This window comes from Chroicocephalus ridibundus, chromosome 2 (assembly GCF_963924245.1).
Source record: "Chroicocephalus ridibundus chromosome 2, bChrRid1.1, whole genome shotgun sequence".
Lineage (NCBI taxonomy): Eukaryota > Metazoa > Chordata > Aves > Charadriiformes > Laridae > Chroicocephalus > Chroicocephalus ridibundus.
In genome coordinates, this window is record NC_086285.1 from 99,653,073 (window position 1) to 99,675,731 (window position 22,659).

Genomic DNA, 22,659 nt, shown 5'->3' on the forward strand with positions numbered 1-22,659 from the left:
CCCAGAAACAGATATGAACACTCTATAACACTTCTGAAGTGTTTGGGACCTGCAGAGATGACTGAAAGGAAGTCTCCTCAACAGTAGGATGAGTAAGACTTAATGTCTTACCTCAAAAGAGTATTTTTCCAGTTGCCTTTACTCAAAGACAGCATATATCCACCTGCCTGATCCAAGAATCAAAAGGTACAATATAAGACATCTAAACCCACCAATTTACCCTCAGGCAAGACCAGCAGCACTTTTAGATGGCTGAGATGAACAGTGCGTAAAACACTAAGACAGGACAAATAGCAGTGAAAGAAGTTAACAAGATGCAAATACCAAAAAGGGAACAGAGACCTAGAAAGGAGCAGATAATAGGTGACAAGAAGGAATACGACGGTAAAGGTCATCACATTTTTAACTGTAGGACTAAGAAACAGCATAGGAAAAAACTGTAATACTTGGAGACGACATTTACGCGTAGAACTAAGAATCCAAAAACTTGAAAATGAGTTCCAAATTACTGTTCTGGCCAACCGGGAAAAAAAAAAAATGTATGTCATTAATGGAAAGACAAGAGGACTCAGTAAATTCAGGTTTCTAAAAGATCAGAAAGATGTTTCTATCAACCTACTGAAAACGTTCCAGTTCAGTTATATGCTACCATTCGAAACCATTTTAGAGAGTTTAGGTGATCACATGTGCCATGATCTTGAAAAATGAAGCCAAACTCGTGTTTTAATTACCATTTAGAGCAAAGGGCTGTCACAATTGAAAATGGAAGATGGCAACACACTCATAAAAGGTGAAAAATGTGATTACTGTGATAGATAACAGCTTAGAGTAAGGTCAATACGTCATGAAGGACTACTAAAAGTTTAAATCTTGACTTTCAACAATTACTTTAAATCAAACAAAATACAATAAAAGAACGATTCTATCTCTAGCAATCAACATACATGCATGAAAATAGACTTCTCCACGTAAGTGATCTTGGAGAACTTTAATGTCTATAGCTTTACTGTTAAACTGTTCCTGGCAATTTTGACGTCTCCAATAATACTGCAACTAAACACGTTATGAGGCTTTTTTTTTCCAGAAGGAACTTTCATTTACAAACCCTGACCGTTGCAATGTAGATAGCTGATAATTTCTCTAATCAGAGACTACGTCTGCTATATAGACCACCACCACAGCACTACACATACCCAACTCAGCTCTCTAAATTGCAACAGTGCAGAAGGAGACAAAGAAGAGAGCTGTATACAGGTACCTTGCTGGGCAATGGATCACTGAAGAGTGAATAGGTATTTCAGCATCCAGCCATTGCGCTGGCTAGCTGGCCAGACAAACTCAAATAAGCCACGTATCTATCAAACAATCCTACAAGAAATTTGCAATGTGAACGTCACAGCAGACATCCATGTTTTTTCTCATCGAGAACATCAGGATGCAGCAGGGATGACACCTGTAAACACTACTCGCTGGAAAACAGGATTCTCCAAGAAGCAGACCTATTTTGTAGGAGACTCCTGCCAGCATATCCAGTATTTTTATGATAAAAACAGCAAGCAGAAGACGAGAAGTGGTATTTTCTGTACCTAGTTTAGATACCTTTTATATTTATCACAGCTACCAGCTTATGCTTATGGAGAGCATTCACTTTGATGGCATTCTGAGGACACTTTGAAACTTTTGTATCTAGATAATGAATCCTTCGAATTGTGCGGAAGTATATCTTCCGTATAATTTCTATTTGACACAAGAAGATATTGAGAATCATGCCAAACTTCAAACAGCAGATTGGCTGTATTTTTACATGCTCAGTCAACTCCGATACACCAAAACTGCACAAGAGATGCTGCCACGAATAGCACAGTTACCTGCGGCAGACACCTGGACATAAAAATAAATTCAAAATGTCTCCTGTGATATTTAAACATGTATATTGCCTTTCATAATTACTAGCACTCTGACAGAAAATTCAAATGAAGGAAAAAGCTGTATACACGACGAAAATTAGTGTAAAAACAAATTGCATGAAGGATTGCTGTAGAACCTATGGATAGAGACATTAGAGCATTTCTTTTAATTAGAATATAGGTAATAGCTGTCAAGCATCCAACAGGCAAAATACTAGCAAACTAGATAAACAGAAGCAATTTTTGAATTTCAGGTCTAAACAACATTTTAAGCCTTACAATTTCATTCTGCTCATGCATCAAGACAAGCAACGTATTAACATGCTACTCTTAAAAAACATTGATAAAGGACCAGAGACATCATCTACTGCAAACAATCACAAGCCCAAAGAAGAAAGATATTCAGGGGGCAACTCTGACTAGAAAGAGTTCTTCACGGCAACCAGAACTAGATTTATTTGCTAGAAAAAAACTGAATTTACATCATCACTTTTGCCACACATTTCAGTCCACTGCAGAACAACAGTACTTTCCCTAGATCTTGAACAGAGTTAGAGGAAATAAACATGTAAGAGTCCAAGACCATTCTCGCCTGTACCATGGAACTCAGAGCTCTGAAGATAGATCAGAGCTGGCAGCTCAAGCTAAAAGCAGTGGGGTGACTGCACACAATGCGTATCTGGAATTCACTGACTAAGCAAAGATCTTAGTAAGAAATTCCTCTCTAAATCTAAAATTACAATATGCAGCGGTCAAACAAGACAACAAACAGGAAGTCAGAGACACCTAAAGTTTGCTAGAAATGCTGTCTTAATGTATGAAAAACAATGTTGTCTCCCTACTCTGTTGTTCTTACTTGCTACTGAACTCTTAACTGCATTCTAACCAAAATAAGCCTCACCTTCACATACCATACCATGCTCTTCCTTCCTCTCCTCATTCTAAGTTTGCTGCAACTCTTCTGCAGCCCCCAAGCTAATCTAAAAAGCACATAATAAAAGCAATTATTCCCTCCCCCCTGCAATGCTTACTGGAAGTAGACCTTAGGATGTTAAATGACTCGGTAAGGCACTGAAAACTAAGTGTTTTACAGCAATCAAAAGTAGTAGGAAAAAGTAAAGTTCCATACACAGACTCAGGCCAACTCTGATGGATATCTACATAAATGTTTACAGTTTCTTCTATGATATTTTGCATTAATATAAAAAAACTACGAAAATTTTCATTAAAATTTATATTGATTTACTTCAATGTAAACAGCTCACACTAACAGAGTATTAGGAACACCTAATATTAGTTTACAAAAAATGCATATTATGTACTACAGGCAATAGATAATGGATTTTTGAAAATATTTGCAAGTTAACATTTGACAGCTTTATACTGTTATATAAGTTTAATAATAACCAAAAGATACAAGGTACACTACGCGTGACATAAGGCTCGTGCACATTTGCAATTTAAGCTGGCAACGCAATAGAAGTTTAAAAATATTTTTAGAAAAGAATCTTTCTTCCTGCAAATAAAACAATTATGTAATGAAAAGACCCACACAACCCACTACAATGCACTTAATACTATGCGAGCACAACAGGCTGCTATACTTGTCACAGCATCTGCAAAGATAATTTTTGGGTTTGTTACTGCAAACTAGTTGACTGCCATCACACCTTGTCTCAGTCAAGAGCAAACAGTGGTCTACGGATGTTAACTTTATCTAGGTTCTTTTTTTTTTTTTTTAATCAAACATGTTTTGTACCAACCTGTAAGTTGACAGAAAGAACAATGGACGGAAACACTTATAAAACATAAGCACTCAGGTACCAAGAGGAAACAAAATTCTTCCTTAGATCAAGGGGTTGTTAACGGGCTAGTCAAAGACGACATGAAATCTTCTGATGTGGCATGCATCAGCAAAGAGGCAAGGTAGTCCTTATTTTACTTCTGACAGTCCTTCCACCCTCTCCTAAATAACCTCTGTTCTAGAAGGGGACAGACTGGACCTGCGAACAGCCCCAGAGGGGTCAAAAAGAAACCGGAAGTATAAAAGCTGGCGAAGTTTAAGAGGAAGCATCTTCTAATTAACTGAGGAATGCAGACAGACAGGATTCTGGCTGCAGTATGACAGGAAAGTACCTACATCAGGGTAAACTGAATAATAATAATAAAAAAAATAAATCCCTCTTCTCTGCTTTCCTGTAGGCTTGACCTTGAAGTAGATGAAGTGAGCTTTGTCTTAATTTGTTTGCCTATATCCTTACAAGCATTTGTAAAAATTGTTTAATTAAGATATTTTAAACAAACGCTAATTTGCATTTTACCCGAATCTGATTCATATTGAAGAATTACTCCAAATTAGCTAGTGTCTAGCATTCCTTAGCCAAGCGCATAGTGAAAGTAAAACATGGACCACAAGCCACCTTATAAAGGTGCCAAGGTTCTCAATACATTATTCTATTATTACCTAGCTAGTTGTGCTAATTTGTGACTAACACCCACACAGGCAGTAGGTGCAGAAGCATCTTCCAGCAATTAATACTAAGAAAACGCTCCAGCACACACTGCAGTGGCAGGGAGCACACTGGAACACAGATCCTAGGCAGAAATTGACTGAAAGAAGGTAGATTTAAATTAGATATCAGGAAGAAATTCTTTACTGTGAGGGTGGTGAGGCTCTGGAACAGGTTGCCCAGAGAAGCTGTGGATGCCCCATCCCTGAAGTGTTCAAGGCCAGGCTGGATGGGGCTTTGAGCAGCCTGGTCTAGTGGGAGGTGTCTCTGCCCATGGCAGGGGAGCTGGAACTAGATGACCTTTAAGGTCCCTTCCAACCCAAACCATTCTGTGATTCTATGATTTGTCATTTCTACAGTACCTCTTGCAACAACCTGAATAACTTTCAGAGCACCGTTTAGGAGTAGCCTAATAAAAGCAGAAACATTTAAACTGTCTCAGTTAAGACTATTTATATTGCTAGAAGCTTAAGGAATATAGGCTTATATTGGCTTAGCTAATAAGCATTTATTAATGCTTTCCAAATTTCTAAACCTAATTATCTAGCCTAAAAGACTACAGAAGTGCTCCATATTTCCACTGCAAGTTGAACTTACCAGTTTGTTTGGATAACGTAAAACCACTGGCTGTACAGGAACTCCGGGAATAAACGCTCCTAGAAGGCACATATGACATAATTACTTTATAGTGCATTTTGGTACAGAAGAAATTTATTTCAGTGAAGCAAAGGAGTTATACAGTCATACAATTAATGGGCTGATATACATAGGAATTAGTTGATAGTGAAAAAATAAGATCCGAAGGTAGCCTCAAAAGTAATCTAAAAAGCAAGCACTGGAGAATGAAACGTATACCCAACTTTTCAGCAGACAAATAGTTAGGAACACATGCTTACATTCTCTAAACGATCCTGTACCACTTACGTAAACTGTCATGTACATAAGTCAAAGCCCAGTACCAAATTAGCTTGATAAACGATTGAAAAAACATGAGGGTGTGCAAGACAGTTAAGTCAATATACCCTGTGGTCAACAGTACTTTTTGGTGAAGAACTTAAGTTTTCTTATGCAAAAGAAACTTTCTAAATTTACCTGAGCAACATTGATACATAGGAAATTCATCATCTCTGAAACAACAGAATTCGTACAACTTCTATTCTGTAGCTTTGGGACATCTAATAGTTAGAAAGCATTGAACTAGAGCTATCATACAGAAGTATCACTTCATTTCATGTGAAAATTACAGTTCTGATAACTAAGTAGCACAAGATCTCCAAGTGTCTTTTGCTAAGCATTTTCGTGGTTTCTGGCATGACAACTATCTTGCTCGAGATTTCTCTAAACATCTTCTCATGAAAATAATTCATAAAGATAGCCTCACTGGAACTATGTTATAGCAATTCACTAATTTATGCCTAATATTTTGATTAAAACTATGAACTGAATGATGGAAGTATACTGAATTCTTAGCATTACATTTGCTTTACAGAACTGCCCAGATGTAACAGAAGTAACTGTTAATGGAGTACAAACATCTTTAAATGACGGTTGTCTGAATGGGAGCCTGCAGAGATTTTGTTCCTCGCCCAGTGGTATTTTCTATTCAGTCTCCAAGAACAACAGCCTAAGCAACTTTTGGAAGAATCTGAAGATGACAAAATCTGAGTGGCAGATGACACCACCACCATTTAAACAAAACTAGACTAGCTTCCCCTGTATGACTAGCTTGCACAAACACAAAACCAAAGAACTATGTAGTAAGAGCAAGGAGCATAGACCACGTGAATAGAATGAGGAAAGGCATCCTGAAAGCAGTTACTTGAATAGAGACCTAAAGTAATTCGATGTAAGTGAGGAATCTTAAGGTACGGGATTTCTGGGAGGCTAGATGGATACAGAAGCAGGTTCCAGAAGGAAAGTGAGACAGTCAAGAGGCAGACAGCAGCATGTACTAGACCAGAGGAGAGGCAGACAGAGTGGGGATTTGAGGCAGAAAGTATATGGTGCCTGGAATGTCTATGGCACAGAGGGAAGGCAGGAAATCAGGGATTTAATGAAGGATTCAGACTGGTTTTCAAAGCATGGCCAGGATTCAGGTGGAGAGAGAAGGAGAGGGAGAGTAAAGAGTGAAAGAAGCGGATGTTCTCCTAACCACCACACATTCATCTAAAAAGGTAAGAGCTGAGAGGGGAAGAAGAAAAGCTTTTTGAATGTTTGTTCAGGAGACAATACTGAGATTCCTTCAGCCAAATGAATCAGTGCAAGGAATCGCAATGCTGACTCATTGTAGAATATTCTAATAGCAATATGTAAGTTGTAAGCAACACAAAATATAAGACATACAGTAAGACCAGAACAGGCAGAAACCTAGGAAGAGTCAAAAATGACATTCACAACTGCCTCGCTCACTGAAGCCTCCTCATTCACCATCTCCCTACCTACGTCATAAAGGCAAGTTTACATTAAACAATGGTGGTTCACCGCAGTATTGGCATTTCTCCCTATCATAACTGCAGTTTACAGCTACAACAATGTTCAGTGCTATACCCTCTGCTAATCTGATAGGCTAAAAGGGTGATACTAACTGCAAAGAGCTTAGAATGTAGATGTTAAATAAAAATACATTGTAAAAAACAACAGCCTCTGTAACAGTGCTATACTGGCAAGATTCTTGTGCCATCTTCACCAGAATGCAACTCAAGAAAAGAGCTGGAATCAACCACACACAACACAGCAACAACTGCTGCAGCAGCCTGAAATAGATACACGCTGATACATTAAGGTTTATAGTGTATCTAAATGCTGCATGACAAACCCAAAATAGGAAATGGAGGGGGCAAGAAAAAGAGACAACCACAAACAGAAACATTAGTCCTCCAGTTCACGTGCATCTCAGAAGCCAAGAAAAAAAATTCTGAATTATCTAAAATGTTTTGCTCAACAGTGGAACCACAATCCTTTTGTAGCATCAGAAAATTTCTATTCCAATTCCACCCTACTGCAAGATTTTTAATTCACTTCTGCAACAGCAAACAAATTACAATGCAAGTGGTACTTCAGAAAATGAAGATACAAGAACATTCTGTAGAGAACAGAGAAATGCGCATCATACCTACCAGGCTTGAATGTAATTAGACAGGATCGGTTTGTGCAAGTGCCCTCTGGGAATATCATTATCTTGAAGTAAAAAAAAAGTTGACTTTTAAGAACTATTTCAATGTGGATTCATTTATAAACACATCTTTTCAAAGCTAACATTAACTGATTACAGCAAAAAGGTTTTCAGGGAAAAACAGTTCAGTTAGAGTAAAAAAAAAATAATAGTGCTCAACTCAAGTAAAGTTCTGTCTTAATATTTTAACAAAAATATTTTTCTTTATCTGTGAATCTGCCTTTTTCTTGACCTCTCATAATAATTCTTTTCGACTGGAACATTGACAGTGACCAGAAACACTTGTGAGTACATGAGAATTTTCACAAAAGGTTTAGGTGCTGGTAAAAATATCATATTCCGTTTTGCACTGAAACAAAATCCCTGTTCCCAAGCTACCTGCTCGCACGTTAAGAAAGGGAAGACTTATTTTCTTTTTGCATTTATTACTTGGCATACACACAGATGCCAGAATGGTAGGGGCTGGAAATATCTAAACAGAATTCTAACAAGGCAAAAATGCTCAAGTTGAACAGTATTCAGAGGATGAAGTTCGATTGTAAAAAAAAATAAATTAAATATAATGTTTTAGACAGCAAAAAAGCCAAGAACTGCTGAAATTTTGTTGAGTTACAAAACAAGACATTTAAAGGAAACAAATATACATCATAAGGGGACAAAGCAATGGACTAGAATTGACTAGCTTTATTGCCCACTCTGGTACTAGCTTGGTAGGTATTCCGGAAATCATTTCAGCTCTGCAACTCAATTTCTTTATCTGTAAGTAAGAATATTTACTTTGTAAAGTGCTTTGAAATCTACTGATGAAAGTCATGATGTGAAAGCTATATATCACCTTTCTATCACACTATTTATAACTGTTTATAATGTTTCTGTAGTCCAGTATGTGGATGTAACCACCGTAGAAGTAACACTGTCACGAAGGACATATCGGATCTTAATCTAAAAAATTCACAAGAAGAATACTTCACATTTTCAAAATAATCACATGCTTCTAGAAAATTGAGACCTTAGGGAGTCATCCCTTCCTTCCTAGTACGCTCTTCCAAGGCACGCTATAGTCACGTTTCAGATGCAGGGAAAAAAACCCCAAGCCACTTATTCTAGCAATGTTTTCATCACATAGTCCAGTAGAGGTGTACTCCAGTTACTGGAACATCTGAATTGCTTAGGCTGTCTTGGCCAGTATTGCATCTTCAACAATGACAGTATGCCAAAATCTTGAGAAGGGTGAGAACACACAATACTCCCCCAGATATTCTGCAGAGCACCTGATTATCTTCTTCTTAGAGGACTTTCTAAACCTGCTGTGTTCTGTCCATTTAGTATCACTGAATAGAGCTGCCCTCCCATGTACTTACCCAGTCTCCCCTTGAAACACAATGCAACGAAAAGCTAGTGTTTTGTACAGGTAATAATCCTACCTTGTACCTTCTAGAAAGAGCGGGGATTTCACCCCCCACAAACCATCTAAAGCATCCCACAAGGAAAGAAGTAAACTGCAAAGCCTGGAAATGCCAAATACCACCTGTCACACAGGAGTAGTATACAGTACCTGTGGCCATTTACCATCAGACTGAGCACGCCTCTTTATCTCTTCGACAGTTTTCCTGCGAGAATCCTGGTCTGACCGAGATACAAATACTGGTCGGATGTATTTGATTAGAGCTGAAGAGGAAAGAAAAACAAAAACAAACCAGTCTTTATTTCCCCTTTTTTGAAAAACACTTTTTGCCCAGTAGTCCTCTGGACAAAAATTTTGGTACAAGTACATAACCACTTTACTATATGACTCTGCAAACTTAAATACTCAGCTGAACTATTGCAGTTTCATTGAAAGATTTTCATGAATTCCTGTGAGGAAAACCATTTGCACAATTTTGGCACCCTGTACTTGTTCAATTTTTAATAGACCAATACACATATATCACAGATAATTTAAAACATGATTGTACGTATTATGCATAGTTTTCTGCAACAAAGCAGCTGTGGCTGACTATAGGCTGTTTCCTCCTACCACAAAAATCACAAAATCTATAGCCATCCCCAACCCATCAAAGTAGCAAGAACTTCCCTATGCAAATGCTTCCAAAAGACATCCTGGGGGTCAAACTGCCACTTCTTTAGAGCTTTTGTCTTCTGTGACACCTCAGCTTCACTGAAGGTACACCAAAGATATTCCATACATGGATTATGTTATCTTTTCTGGGGAACTGGCATCATCAAAAGAAAAAACATGCTTATTTTCTGAGCTGTCACCTGTTTGCCTGTTCCTCATAACAGATGAATCAGATCTCAGGCATCCTCTTCCTGGCTCAGTGGGAAACCTTTTATACATAAGCCAAACACAAAACGAGTATAAGCAAGAATGAGAAATCAATCCGCAATATCCTCTCCATGCATGTCTGTCACGAGGACACCAATGCCCACTTATAAAATAATAAGTAGCACATTTAACTCTTCCGCAGCATCAAAAAGCACTAAAAGAGAAGCATCTTCAAATATACTACTTCATACTTTATTTGTCTTCAAATACCTTTTTACAATTTTTGTATCTTGTAATCTTATTTGAAGGTTCAAGAGTCATCATTAGCTATTCTATCTGCCTAAAATACAAATATAAAATACAGTTTTCACATTCCCAACCACCACGAGATGAGTTCGCTGACACTAGTTGTATAATTTTCTTTTGTTAAGGATAGACTTGCTGCATTAATGGATCAGCCAGTGCTTAAAGTGTGAAGCAAAAAAAAAAACAACCCAAAAACCAACAGCGTAAGGAATTACAGTCCTGTACTTGGCAAAAGCTGCTGGATCTGGTGTTACCCCACTGGCAGTTTAGCCAGCAACTCACCAAAATCCTTCTATGGTTCTGTGAAGCTAATCCGCCACACCTTACAGCAAGTTCCCAAATATTCAGCCAGTGTCTGAAATATTGCTTTTATCCCACAAGTTGCCAAAGCTCAGGAGACAGTATATCAGAGAAAAGCTACTATACTCTTGCACTTTTTCCTACATGCTTGCTCTTAGACAATATCCATAGAACAATGCCTGCTAGGGGAGCAAAGATCATCATGGGCCAGTTGCGTTTACTGCTGTGGGAGGGTAAAAAAACCAAAAAAAACCCCAAAACAACCATAAACAAAAAATAGGAAAAAAAAAACACCAAAGAAAACAGACCAAGCGATAAAAAAATGCAAAGGAAACCATACTTGATTTCATAACCGTACTGCTGCAAATCACCATTCTGTAGCAAAAACAACATTATCAAGTAAAAGAAAGAAAGAAAAGACTCAAACACCCTCATCATTCACCCTGAAGTTTCCTTTGTATTATGCCCAAATGATGGAATTTGTGTTACTTCAGGCCAAAAAATGAACAAGATAATTCCAGAGCTCCAAGGCTCTTATCTGAGGATACGCTACAAGCTGGGTCTTCTTTGCACGACATGAAATTAAGCAAGCAGATAGATTTTACTTAGGGCAGTATGATAGAAACATTAGAATATAGACAACTTAGCAATTTTGAGTCTCTAACCACTAACATAATCTATATCTGAAAACTGGAGAGGCAAGCAGTGTTAACCAGGGAGCTCTACTGTTACAGCCTTCCCAAAAGCAAGCTCTTGCAATGTTACCAAGCTCCAAAATAACACACTGCAAGTTATCTTACAAATAGACAACACCACAAACAGCAACACACCCACGTGCAAATAAGAACTATTATGGTATACTGAAAAAGAACAGAAACAACTGAAAGCTTGGTTTCCTATGGATTTGTCCTGCCTGTTAAACGACATGATACAAAACCTTACATAGGCTGTAAGGTAAGTTCATTTTTTTTTTCCTTGTTGTTCAGACACTATTTTCATGCAGCTTGCAGAACTTAGTATCTTTTAAACCATCAGCTTTCTTTCAAATATGTGTGAAGCCATCACTATTTCAACCCATCGCATCAAATCTTAGCCTAAGAGACAAGGTGATCATATTAAGTCTTACTTCCTTAGGGATCACACTAAAAAGCTGACAGAATTCTTGTTTTAACATTAAACAGCAACTTAAGATTCTGTAAGACACCAACTACCAGGACCTTGGTGGCTAAGTCCAAGAATTTAAGTGGAATTGAAACTCAGTGACAAGTAAGAAGCTGAAGGTACATACCAAGGGAAGGTTAGCTATGTACTTGCCTCTCCTCATATACCTTTTTCATAACCACTTTTTAAAACAGAGCACAAGGCTACACAGACCTTTACTCTCAGCACAGATTTTCATGTTCAGTAAACTGACAGGAATACGAAAATTCAAAGGCTGCACCAAGTCGATCTGTGCAAGAAATAGTCAGGAGCAGGGCCAAAGGTCTGAGAAGAGAAGCTGAGAAACATACCAAGTAAGTGGACAAGATGACACTGCAGTCAGAAGTCGAAACATAGGGAAGCCTAGGGACAGCACTGTAAGGCAGTATGAGGCAAGGAACAGGCAGGACTAGAGCAAAGGCAGGGCAGGAGCAAAAAATGCATGAAAATGCTTCAGACAGCTGGCATACACAGCAACAAAAGGAAATATGCAGAACTGTGCAATATACTTCAAAAATAGAGCATAATCTTAATCTTCTCTGCTCACCAATTTAACTGTCCAAGACTGATTGAAACCAGGTAGAGAAGACAGCAGCTCAAGCATTCAGAGATGCTGAAAGATGTGCTTGCCTATTGCCTCTCACTCCATTAAAACTATCCTTAAATTATAAATTCTAGTGGGCTATGGCAGATGTTCCCTCAATTCACAACATTGACTTTGCTAGTGTCCAAGCTTTTGCTATATTCCAGCTTTTTCTATAGCAGTGTCAGTCCTACTTGATGCTGTCACTCTCGTCCTCAATTTCAGCTCATTACAAGCAATCCTGAAGACAGGTGACACATGCTGTACTCCACCTTCTTAGGCAGGTACCTGCAATTTAAACAATACTTCCAGTAATTCATCAAAACCTCTGCCTTGCAGGCAGCCAGAACACCACAGATACACTAAGCCAACAGAAAGCTGTTCTTGCATGAAACAACCTTTTTTAAGAGAGCCTGCAAAAATTCAGTATTGCTTTAATTAATTGCAGGGTGCCAACTGATTTCAGAACCATAACTTCCATGCAATCATTACAAGCACCAGCTGATGCATAAGCAAAAAAAAAAGTTTCTTTCTGATGAGCTGAACGCATACAATTGGTGTCAATGAACTTCTCAGGGAACAAAAAAAAAAAAAAAAAAAAGCAACAGAATGGCAATGCGGCACTAAATACTGTTCTTCTAAAATACGTCCCTACACACATTTTTGAGTAGACAATTAAATTTTCAACACTGTAGAAACAGCATCAAACACAGTTTTAGTCCGGGGAAAAGGAGGCTGAGGGGAGACCTTATCGCTCTTTACAACTACCTGAGAGGAGGTTGTAGCCATGTGGGGGTCGGTCTCTTCTCCCAAGTAACAAGTGATAGGACAAGAGGAAATGGCCTCAAGTTACTCCAGGGGAGATTTACATCGGATATTAGGAAAAATTTCTTCACCAACAGGGTTATCAAGCATTGGAACGGGCTGCCCAGGGAAGCAGTGCAATTATCGTCTCTGGAGGTATTTAAAAGATGGGTAGAATTGGTGCTTAAGGGACACAGTTTAGTGGTGGTTTTGGCAGTGTTACGTTGATGGTTGGACTCGACCTTAAAGGTCCCTTACAACCTAGATGTTTCTATGATTCTATCTGCTGCAAGATTAGAGAATACTGAACCTGAGGCTTTTACGTGGCCTCTCCCCCAAACACCACCAAATCCCATCACATACATTCCTCTGGTACACTGAGATAGCAGCCTATAGAGCCAGTACAACTGCCTCTGTTTGTATTTAACAAAAAGGTAGGCTGTGTAATACAGGAGACTTTCATGGGATATCCATTTACTGTATTTACCCCTTGATTTTTCCTACTATGGGAAAAAAATACAGATTATTTTTCTAATCGCAATTGTCCTCTTGTGCATTACTGTATTTAAGGCTTACAAAAACATGAAGGTTAAAGCTTGAAAAGCAGTATCTCGGGCTTAGTTTTTCAGAGTTGCCTTACACAAATGAACATGCTCACAAAGTTCTGAACTCATACCTTTTCTAATGAAGTAATATTTAACAGGAAAACTGCTATTTTCTGGAGAGAAAAGAAGAAATCTGCAAGGGGCTCAGAAGTCTTCTGAAGATTAAGGGAAAAAAAAAATTAAGGTTCCAGAATAACATGGCTTCCTATTTATATGAACATAAAGACCTTAAAAATGCAAAAAACCTCAAACCCACACACAACAAATACACAAAGCTGTATCAATGCACAAAACTGAAGTCAACCAAAATGAGGATCTTTTTCACTTGGAGTTATGCTGTTCTTACAGAAATAGTGTTATTGTAGTCACGGTACTCTACATGAGATTTGTAAAGTTATTGGTAGTATCTTATTAGAGCAACAATCATACACAGAAATACACGATTTTTGACCAAGCCTGAGTCAAACACTAAAGCTAAATACATGTCAGGAGCAACAACCCCGAGTTTGACTAAATGCTTAGCAGATGGACCACCTGACAGAACAGATATCAAGTATTCCTGGTATAGAGGCAGTATTAATGGGAAATTTCTTCTCCCTGTTTCCAAAGAGAAAGGCAGGAAACATGAAGTCTGTATGACAAGGAGAGGGCAGTTGTGGGAGGTAAACAATCAGTGTTCTCTTTAGCTTTAACAGAAGCAAATTCCATGTATTTGGGTTGGTCTTTCAAATGCCATCTATTTCCTTTAAGGACTTCTTGAGGGACAAAGACCCTTTTCATATCACAAAGATTGCTGTTTGCTCTCACACCTGCAATACCTGTATGAGGGTACGGCTGTATGTTTTACTTTCTAGACTGACAGCAGAAAGCTATTTTATGAAGGCAGTTGTGGTGGTTTGCAGGTTTCCTATATACTGCAGTTTGTAACTTCCATAAACCATATTAACAAGCATGCTTAAAAAAAGGGATGGTAGTTTAGGCATTCCCGCAGCAGTTTAAATGAGAACTAATTGTTACTGAACTTATGGTGAAAAAAACCAATACATAAAAGAGAAGAAATCTGTGACACCTTCATCTTACAGCAGGTTTTTCCAAAAGGGGTTGAAGGACTGTTTTGATGAATCTCAGAAGTATTTAAATGCGAGATCCTCACTCGAGAACTACAGGTCTACCACAGTTCTCTTCCTTGTGTGCTGTGGAAGGCCGGGGGGGGAGGGGGAGAGGGGGCAATTTAGGTGGAGGACTGGAAGATTAGGTTGCATAACAGAGCTGATGAGTAAGTAATTTGGCATCTTTTAAGTTCCCAGATGAAAATATACCCAGCTACTGCAGCATAAATATTTCCCACTGAACTACTCATTTCTTGTCTTTTAGTCACGATGCTCAAGAAAGGCCTACAAAACACTTTCAAAAGATGAGCTTGAACAAAAAAAATCGTAAGTTTACTAGATGTGGAAAAATATCACCCACAACAGAATTGATAGTTTTTACAGCACAGTAGGATCCTCCCTCCCTCTATAGCTCTTCTGTATTCTGCCAAGTACAAATGACCTCCTTCCCCTTTACAAACTTCAGCTAACATACCCCCCCTGACATTTCACAGGTATCAAGTTCCTCTTTTTTTCAGAGGGTGAGGTTACAGATGTTGAGAGGTTGCTTAAAGTTTAAATCAGCTTATCACCTTAAATTTAGTTTTTAAAAGTTCAGAGCACAGAAGATGTTTTAATCACAAAAGTTGTCCAAAGCAAATGCCCACCTTACTGACAAATCCCTTTTCCTTCTTATTGAAGTACTTCAGCAGTAGCACAGACCACTTCAGCAATAGAAAATAACTTTTATCCAGGTTGCTTTACCAGCCAAAAATAAGGCAGCGAAGTGTAACTATCCAGAACATATGCAAAGAGCTTGTTCTGACTCGAAGTGTGGTCCAATAGACAAAACAGGAAAGTTTAAGGACCCGTGCTGATGAATGAACTGACCTAACTTCTTCGGCCTGTGTAAGGTGCAACAGATTCCTACATGTCATTTGGAAAGCCACTGTGCAGAAACATATGTCCTTCTTCAGCTTCATGGTCATGTGCTTCATCTGTTCTGACATTCTCTAATTAACAGATACTGACTTTTTTTGATGACTGTTGAAATCTCATTTATATTTGTGCAAGCAGTTCCTTCCCAGAGTTTGTTAACCTAGCATGTTTGCCAAGTGGGTAATTTTCTTCATTACTGACCACTAACTGAAGAGGTCATAACACTTCTGTCAGAGCAAAAGAGCATTTTTTAATTTGTTTTTTTTTTTCCCTCTTCTTTGTTTTCCTAAAAAGAAGGAAGTTGCCTGAAAGAGTCACAAGACTTATGTCTGCTTCTGAAATTGGACTTTGTGGTCCAGAAGAGCTGCCTTCAAGACAGAAAGCAATAAAACAATGGTACACAAACACACTTGTGGAATACTTCCAATCCCATAAAGCATAGGCTTTTAATCATCTGGACTTACAAGTGGATCAACAGCTTAATATTCATGACTGGCAAACTAAGAGTACAATAATACAGGCAGCTGCTCCAGAAACCTATTAAAATACTTTCGGAACCAATCTTGGTAACCAGTTAGCAATCAGATTTTGTGCCTGCTAAAGCACCTGATCCCTCTGGTACACGATGTACAATGTCCTGATAAACACTGTCATTGCATCAAAAAACTAACTTATTTATATCATATTTGGATATTCTAGATGAAGACCTACTCTTCACCAAAAGTCCTCATTTTTGGAAATTATCTTCAAATTTCCTCTGCTGCTTTATTTTTCACATGCTGACATCTGCTCAGAGTTAAACGAACATACTTTATTCAAAACTTCCCAGAAGATTCTGAATGACCATTAACAAGACTCAATTAAGAGATCACAACATTAGGATTATCAGTGCCTGGCTCCAAAACTCCACTGGAGATGGTACAACAGGTTTGCAAGATTTACAAAACTGAAGAACACACAACACAATTCTGACCTCTCTGGGATAAATCTAGATGCCTGTCTCAAGCGTTTACAATTCACCATGCAATCCAAGAAAAACATGATCACCTTTTCACAGATAGCGTAAGAGAAATACCAGTGGTCCCATAACATGAAATACACATTTGTGTGCATGTATGTAGAGAAGTGTAAATAACATTGGAATTAAAATACTAGAACAAAGGAGGAGAGGACAGTCATGTGCTTCACAGCAAAACTTTTTCAAGCAGTGAAAGAAAAAAAAAAAAAAAAAGTAGCACAACTTCACTCCACCGGAAAGTCTTCACTAAATTTTAAGCCCAACTAATCGTTACATTGATTACTTACCTCTCTGTTAAGGTCCGTTTACTATAACACAAACTGCTGTAATTAATGTTGCTCATACAGAAGTATTCATTTAAAAACAAAAAAGGTTTTTGAACTCCGAATCCCAGTTATGACCTTTGCCATGCATCTTTTCCGTGGCATTTTTCTGAACACTTCATAAGGAACTACATAATTTTGGTGGCTGCATGACATAAAGTGAATGCAGATATACAGGACGAAATGCTCACTTACTTGACTCCACTGTAAATTCCAGTAATATTCAATCAAATCACCATATGTAGTTTTCTGGGTTATCTGTAGTCCGGTTTTGCTCATACATGAACAAAATCAACTCAATAATTTTAAAAATTTATTGTAAAGTTTAGACTTTCAATTGAATCCTTTAAAAGTTACCTTAAAATTAAATTAGGTTTATAGGAAATAGTTTGAACTACTCGATATGCATTATTTGTGCTACATCCTCCATACCCCTACAGATTCTCCTCAGGCTTTCCCCACTAGTCCCCACTGCATCTATTACGTGGGATAGTTCAACAGCTATCACAGCATTCTGTCAAAAGCCATTCTGCTGTTTCATCACATTTCAGTAACACAACATGGCGTGGAGTTACCTCATCTAGTTTCGTCCTCCAAACAGACCAGCTGCAAGTAAAGGAGAGCTTCACATGGACTACTTCATTTTGCTGAGCTAGCCATTATTAAACAGTCAATTGAGTCAGTTAAGAAGGAAAATAAATCTGCCCCTGCTTCTATGGCTGGACTGCTCCTAAAGCCCAAGTTGTCCTGGATACATCTATACCGTGCAGGAGTGTCAATATACCACCTCACAACAGTATCTTCTTTCAGTATTGGACAAGGGAGTTCAATTTCTTTTTGTTTTCACACTATACTTGTTTGCACATACTTGTTTTTTAAAACATTTATCTACATCCTTTTTGCTCAAAGCAACCATTCATTTTTACACAGATTTTTCATTGCCACAAACTTTTACTAAATTCTATTAGTCAGATATTCAATGAAATCAAGATGCAGCTACAGTTCTGGCCTGAGCTTTACTTGACAGAGAGAGATCTTTGCACCACAAGATGCCCTACACAAAGCTTCCAGGTGTAACCGCTCACCATTTCTGGACGTGTCTCAGCTTCTGGTTTTGAACACATCCTTAAAAACACATTGTCTAATGACATTTTAGGAGGATGTCAACACCAACAGCCTGATTCCACTTAGTTGCAAAGGAACTCAAAGTTTCTGTACAGACTTTTAAAGTCCCTACCCAAGGCCAAAGTAAAACCTTTTGTCCTTTTTACACTACCCTTAAAAATCTACACAGTGAGACACAGGAAGACTCTTTGAACTTTGCCAATCCCTAGACACAACATGGTGGGTTTCTTCAAAATGCTTCCACGCAGACTTTGGTTAGAAGTCTACAAGCCTAGAAGTGTATACTTTTTTGGGGGGGCACAACTGCACCAAAAGTCACAGGTCTCTCTCAAGCCTTTGTGAGAATCTACATTGGTAATTCCACAGATAGTACTCAAGCACTACTGACTTGGGCATCTGCATCTCTTATGACTAAATCCGAGCGCGCAACAATCTGCTCTTGCACATCTCTCACACCCTGCCTGAAACACTTACCGTTGCATGAAAGGTTAGCAGCGCTCCCTCAAAGCAGGGTACCATTCAGAGCGGACAACATTCCTAAAACACATTTTTGGGATGGCACCTCAACTCATACCAAGAAAGAAGTTTTGATGGACTTTCTCTGTAGCCTCACCCTTTGCTTATATAGCCCTATCCTAACTTGCTTTTCTATTTATCGGGTCTTAAAATCTTGCAATTTCACTGCCAATTTAACCATGAGTTCTGTAGGACTGTTCTGACTTTGTACAGTGATTCAACTTTAAAAAAAGGTAAAAAAACCAACATCCCCCCCAATTTTTCTATTGACATTCAAGGTAGACCAGTAAAAATAAAAAAAATCTCAACATATATTATAGCTAAATTTTCTTTGTGTTTCAGGCCTTCTCATGTACAACCAATGAACTTCTTAAGTAATCATTTTTAATTGTTTTTGAAAAAATTAAGTATGTGCCAACTTACTTCCCCAAACAGGAATATCTTTGCTTTCGGCTTTCATCACAATGGAGGCGAAGGTCATAGTTACTGGAATGGCATCAAAGTAGGAAGAATGGGGAGCCACAGTTAATATTGCTGCTTCCGCCGGCAACGCCCGTCTGCCTTTTACATTTATCCAATGGAATCCACCAGCAAGCCACATCATTCTCATGATTGCTTTCAGCAAAATATCCACTATCCTGTAAAAAGTTGAGAAAACAGTTATGCTGCCACCGGAATATCTTAAAATAATGAAAAGAAAACCATTACGTAAAAACTTTATATGCATGACAAAAGTACAGATAGGATATGCTGCTTAAACAGAGCAGGAACCTTTTCTTTTCTCTTTCTCAGCAGATTTAAGACCACTTTCAAGGTAAGACGCCATTCAATTTCATTTCATGCCTGAATATGAATGCTTTTTAATCACAGTAAGATAAGCACGTATTTTATCATTAAATTAATTTTGATTCAATTATGACCGTTGAGTTTCTTCTATACAATGTATAATAATGATTTCTAGCAACACCAAAAAATGCTCTAATAAACTGAGTGCTGAAAAATGCTATTAGGATATTGTTAGAATGCAAAAACCTGCATTCTTGGGTTCAAGTTTACCCAAACAAAACAGCGGAAAAACATAGAGCAGATATTCTCAAATATGGAAATACCTACAGAACACATCTGTGGAGCTCTGGAAATATTTTATTTTCTTCCTTCTTCCCCATCTCCTCCTAAAGCATTTTGAGTGTTTGAGGGTTTTTTGTGGGGTTTTGTTTGCTTGTTTAAGCTGTCTGACAGTCATGAAAAGAGAAACATTTACTTTGAACCAACACAGTGCAAAAACCAAACACCACAAATTGTTACACACACAGGGACTGGAGGCTGGAGAGCAGGGTGACACCAAAACCGAGATGAAATGGGGGAGGGACAATTTAAACTTCAAAATAACTGTATGCAAGACTGAAGGCAGACCATTATTCCTTTAGTTATTACACTGATAGCATTCCAAATGAAATGTAAAGTGACATGCCTCTGTGGTTCTCAATTTCCTTAACTCTTGTGATGCAAAATACAATCAGCTTCCCTTATGCTAGTGCCAACTCCTAATTTTAAAGTTGTCTAAGAAGAAGTGATACACTCCTCCTTTCTTGCTCCTCAAATGTCAGTTTTCATGGACGGGTGAACACGGCCTTACATTCTACCTTAATTAGCATCCCAATATCAAAGCAAGCAGAGATTTACTAATAAGCACCAAAGCATGGGGCAAGACCTCAGAGAATCAACATAAGTTTTGTAAATTCATCACGGATAGCAAACAATGGGGTGAAGCAGTTTAAAAAAACAATTTAGAATGTGAAATCTGGGCACATTCCATAGTGTCAGTCTTCATAACAAGAACTTGACATTATGGGAATAACTGAAATTGAAGGATGTCACAATGAAGCTTCACACTGCATCCTCAATAGAGATAAGAAGCCAGAGGTGATCAGTTTTTCTCCCTGTAATACTTGGGTCACCTGGTAAATCAAACAGTGGAGGTATTTTTAGTTTCCCATCTGAGGGGAGCGTGTAAATAATAATTTTTACAGTTTTCTTTTGAAGAGAAAAGCAGGTCTGTGGGACAGCTATCAGGTACTTCCGATCTTCTCTATTTCAAACTGCTGAACTAAATAATGATTCTCTCAGTATTTCACCATATCAGTGACTCACTTTCGCCACCAGGAGAGGGGCTTTTCAAGCTCTTGCTCGTCAGATCCCATTGAAGCAATGAATGCAAAAGGCCAGGCCAGCAACATCATAAAAGCAGCAAAAAAGAGTCGGATAGGAAACAGAGTCAAGGTCATGAAGGCAATCTGCAAAATCCAAAACAAATGCATTATTTTAACATAATTTTTTCCTGAAAAAGTCAGTGATTCCTAGAAACCGATCTGAAGTCTTAGCTTAAAAATCTCTAATGCTAAAACCAGCAGAATACACGTCAATTCCAAACAAATAATTGTGGTGTATGCATAACAATTTTGGATTCACCAATCTTAATTATAGCTGAAACACAGCATGCTCTTTAAAGCTAATGAGGTCTTAGCTTTCCACATTTCTTCAGACCTTATGTTTGTCAGTGAATACATCCGCATGCCCTTTTCCCTTTCTGTAGCCTCACATTAAGTAAATATTTAGCATGGGTGTGTTGTAAATCTTACTGCACTACAGACAAGCCAGTCCCTCACAGCAGCTCCCAGCCAGTGATGCGCACTTCTTCAGCAGGGTGCATTCACGCGGCAACACAGGACCCAACCTGGAAAGCCCTTCCAGGACTGGGCAGGCACCAGATCCTCTGTAGTGTGTTCTTGGAACCAGAAGCTGTGGTGAACACTGTGCAGAGCCCTCTGGACAAACATCCAGACACGCGCATGGGTTTAAGTTCCAGGTCTGTGCTAACAGGAGCAAGCCCCTGGAAAGCAGAGGTTTTCAAGAAATTATCCTCCCCTGGGAAACCACGGTGAACCTAGTTGCTTCTGCACCTCCTCCCAGCACTCCAGTTCTCAGAGAGCCCATTCCCAGCCAGTCAGTCAGTCCCCTGCCTTCAACTTTGCATGTTGGAACTTCTTCCACAGTCTTTTGAAGAATTCTCCCGAAAGTAGAGCCTTCCTGAGCTGTTTGGAGTTGTTCCCAACTGTACTCCAGAAAACACAACTTAGCAACTATCTGTGCAATGATCCACTACTCTAGGAAACAGTTCCAGAAGCCAAGAGCCCCGTCTTTCTCACTCAAAGGACAGGAAGAAAAAAAATAAATCTCTTAAAGTGGAGGATGGTACAGCTTCTGATGACTGGCTAGGGGAGACAGAGGGAACTGAAAACTATTTGAAGCTGACTGGGGGTAGCATCAGTGCTCCTCATGCTGTACAATGGAGGCTAGCAAAAGAGGAAGAAATCACTATGAAACAGAAGGGCCATGTAAAGAAAAAGAATTTTAAAGGCAATATACTACATATTCACAGGTGCATCAGATGAGGCAGAAAAGCACCTTTCAGCATCACAATGGCTGGACAACAGTGAGTAATGAGACATAAGGTGCTGTCTCGTGTTATGCTTAATCTGATGCATCTCCAGGCTGCTGTGGAAAGCATTATTCATATTCTTCTTCTCTTCCCTGATGCAGATCTAGTCATCATGCCGCTCAGTTTTCCATTGATCAGTTCCTGCTTCCTCTCACCTCCCAAAACAGCTCAACAATCAACTCACCCTGTAGCTCCAAAAATCTGTAGATCTAGGGTAGAGACAGGGAACACACAGCAGGAGAAAAGCCTAAGCTACGAGCCCACTGCAATGCCAGATTTTATAGTGATGGTCCAAACTGGTACCATGGTCTCACCCCTCAAGACAGGATTCCAGTCACTGGGTGGACTGCTTCAGTTTGCAGAATCACAAGGATTTTTTTTTTTTCTTAGATAGGCTAGTTTCCCCAAACAAACCAGTTCAACTTCCTAAACTGGCACTGAAGCCATACCAACTCATGCAACTCTGCATCCATAGACAAGACCACCACATCTGGCAGC

The 22,659-nt window shown here is 38.7% G+C and overlaps 1 protein-coding gene across 2 annotated transcripts in view; it reads right to left on the reverse strand.

The window, feature by feature from the left end:
• LPCAT1 (lysophosphatidylcholine acyltransferase 1) overlaps window positions 1-22,659 on the reverse strand; it is a 66,846-nt gene that overhangs the window by 39,899 nt on the left and 4,288 nt on the right. The window contains exons 2-6 of one of the 2 annotated variants that reach the window (XM_063326311.1): window positions 20,814-20,956; window positions 19,086-19,300; window positions 9,145-9,257; window positions 7,534-7,594; window positions 5,015-5,073 (exon numbers count right to left, since the gene is read on the reverse strand). In XM_063326311.1, coding sequence (XP_063182381.1) covers window positions 5,015-5,073; window positions 7,534-7,594; window positions 9,145-9,257; window positions 19,086-19,300; window positions 20,814-20,956 — 591 coding nt within the window. The remainder of the gene's footprint in view (window positions 1-5,014; window positions 5,074-7,533; window positions 7,595-9,144; window positions 9,258-19,085; window positions 19,301-20,813; window positions 20,957-22,659) is intronic. The other variant, XM_063326310.1, reaches the window with a different exon arrangement.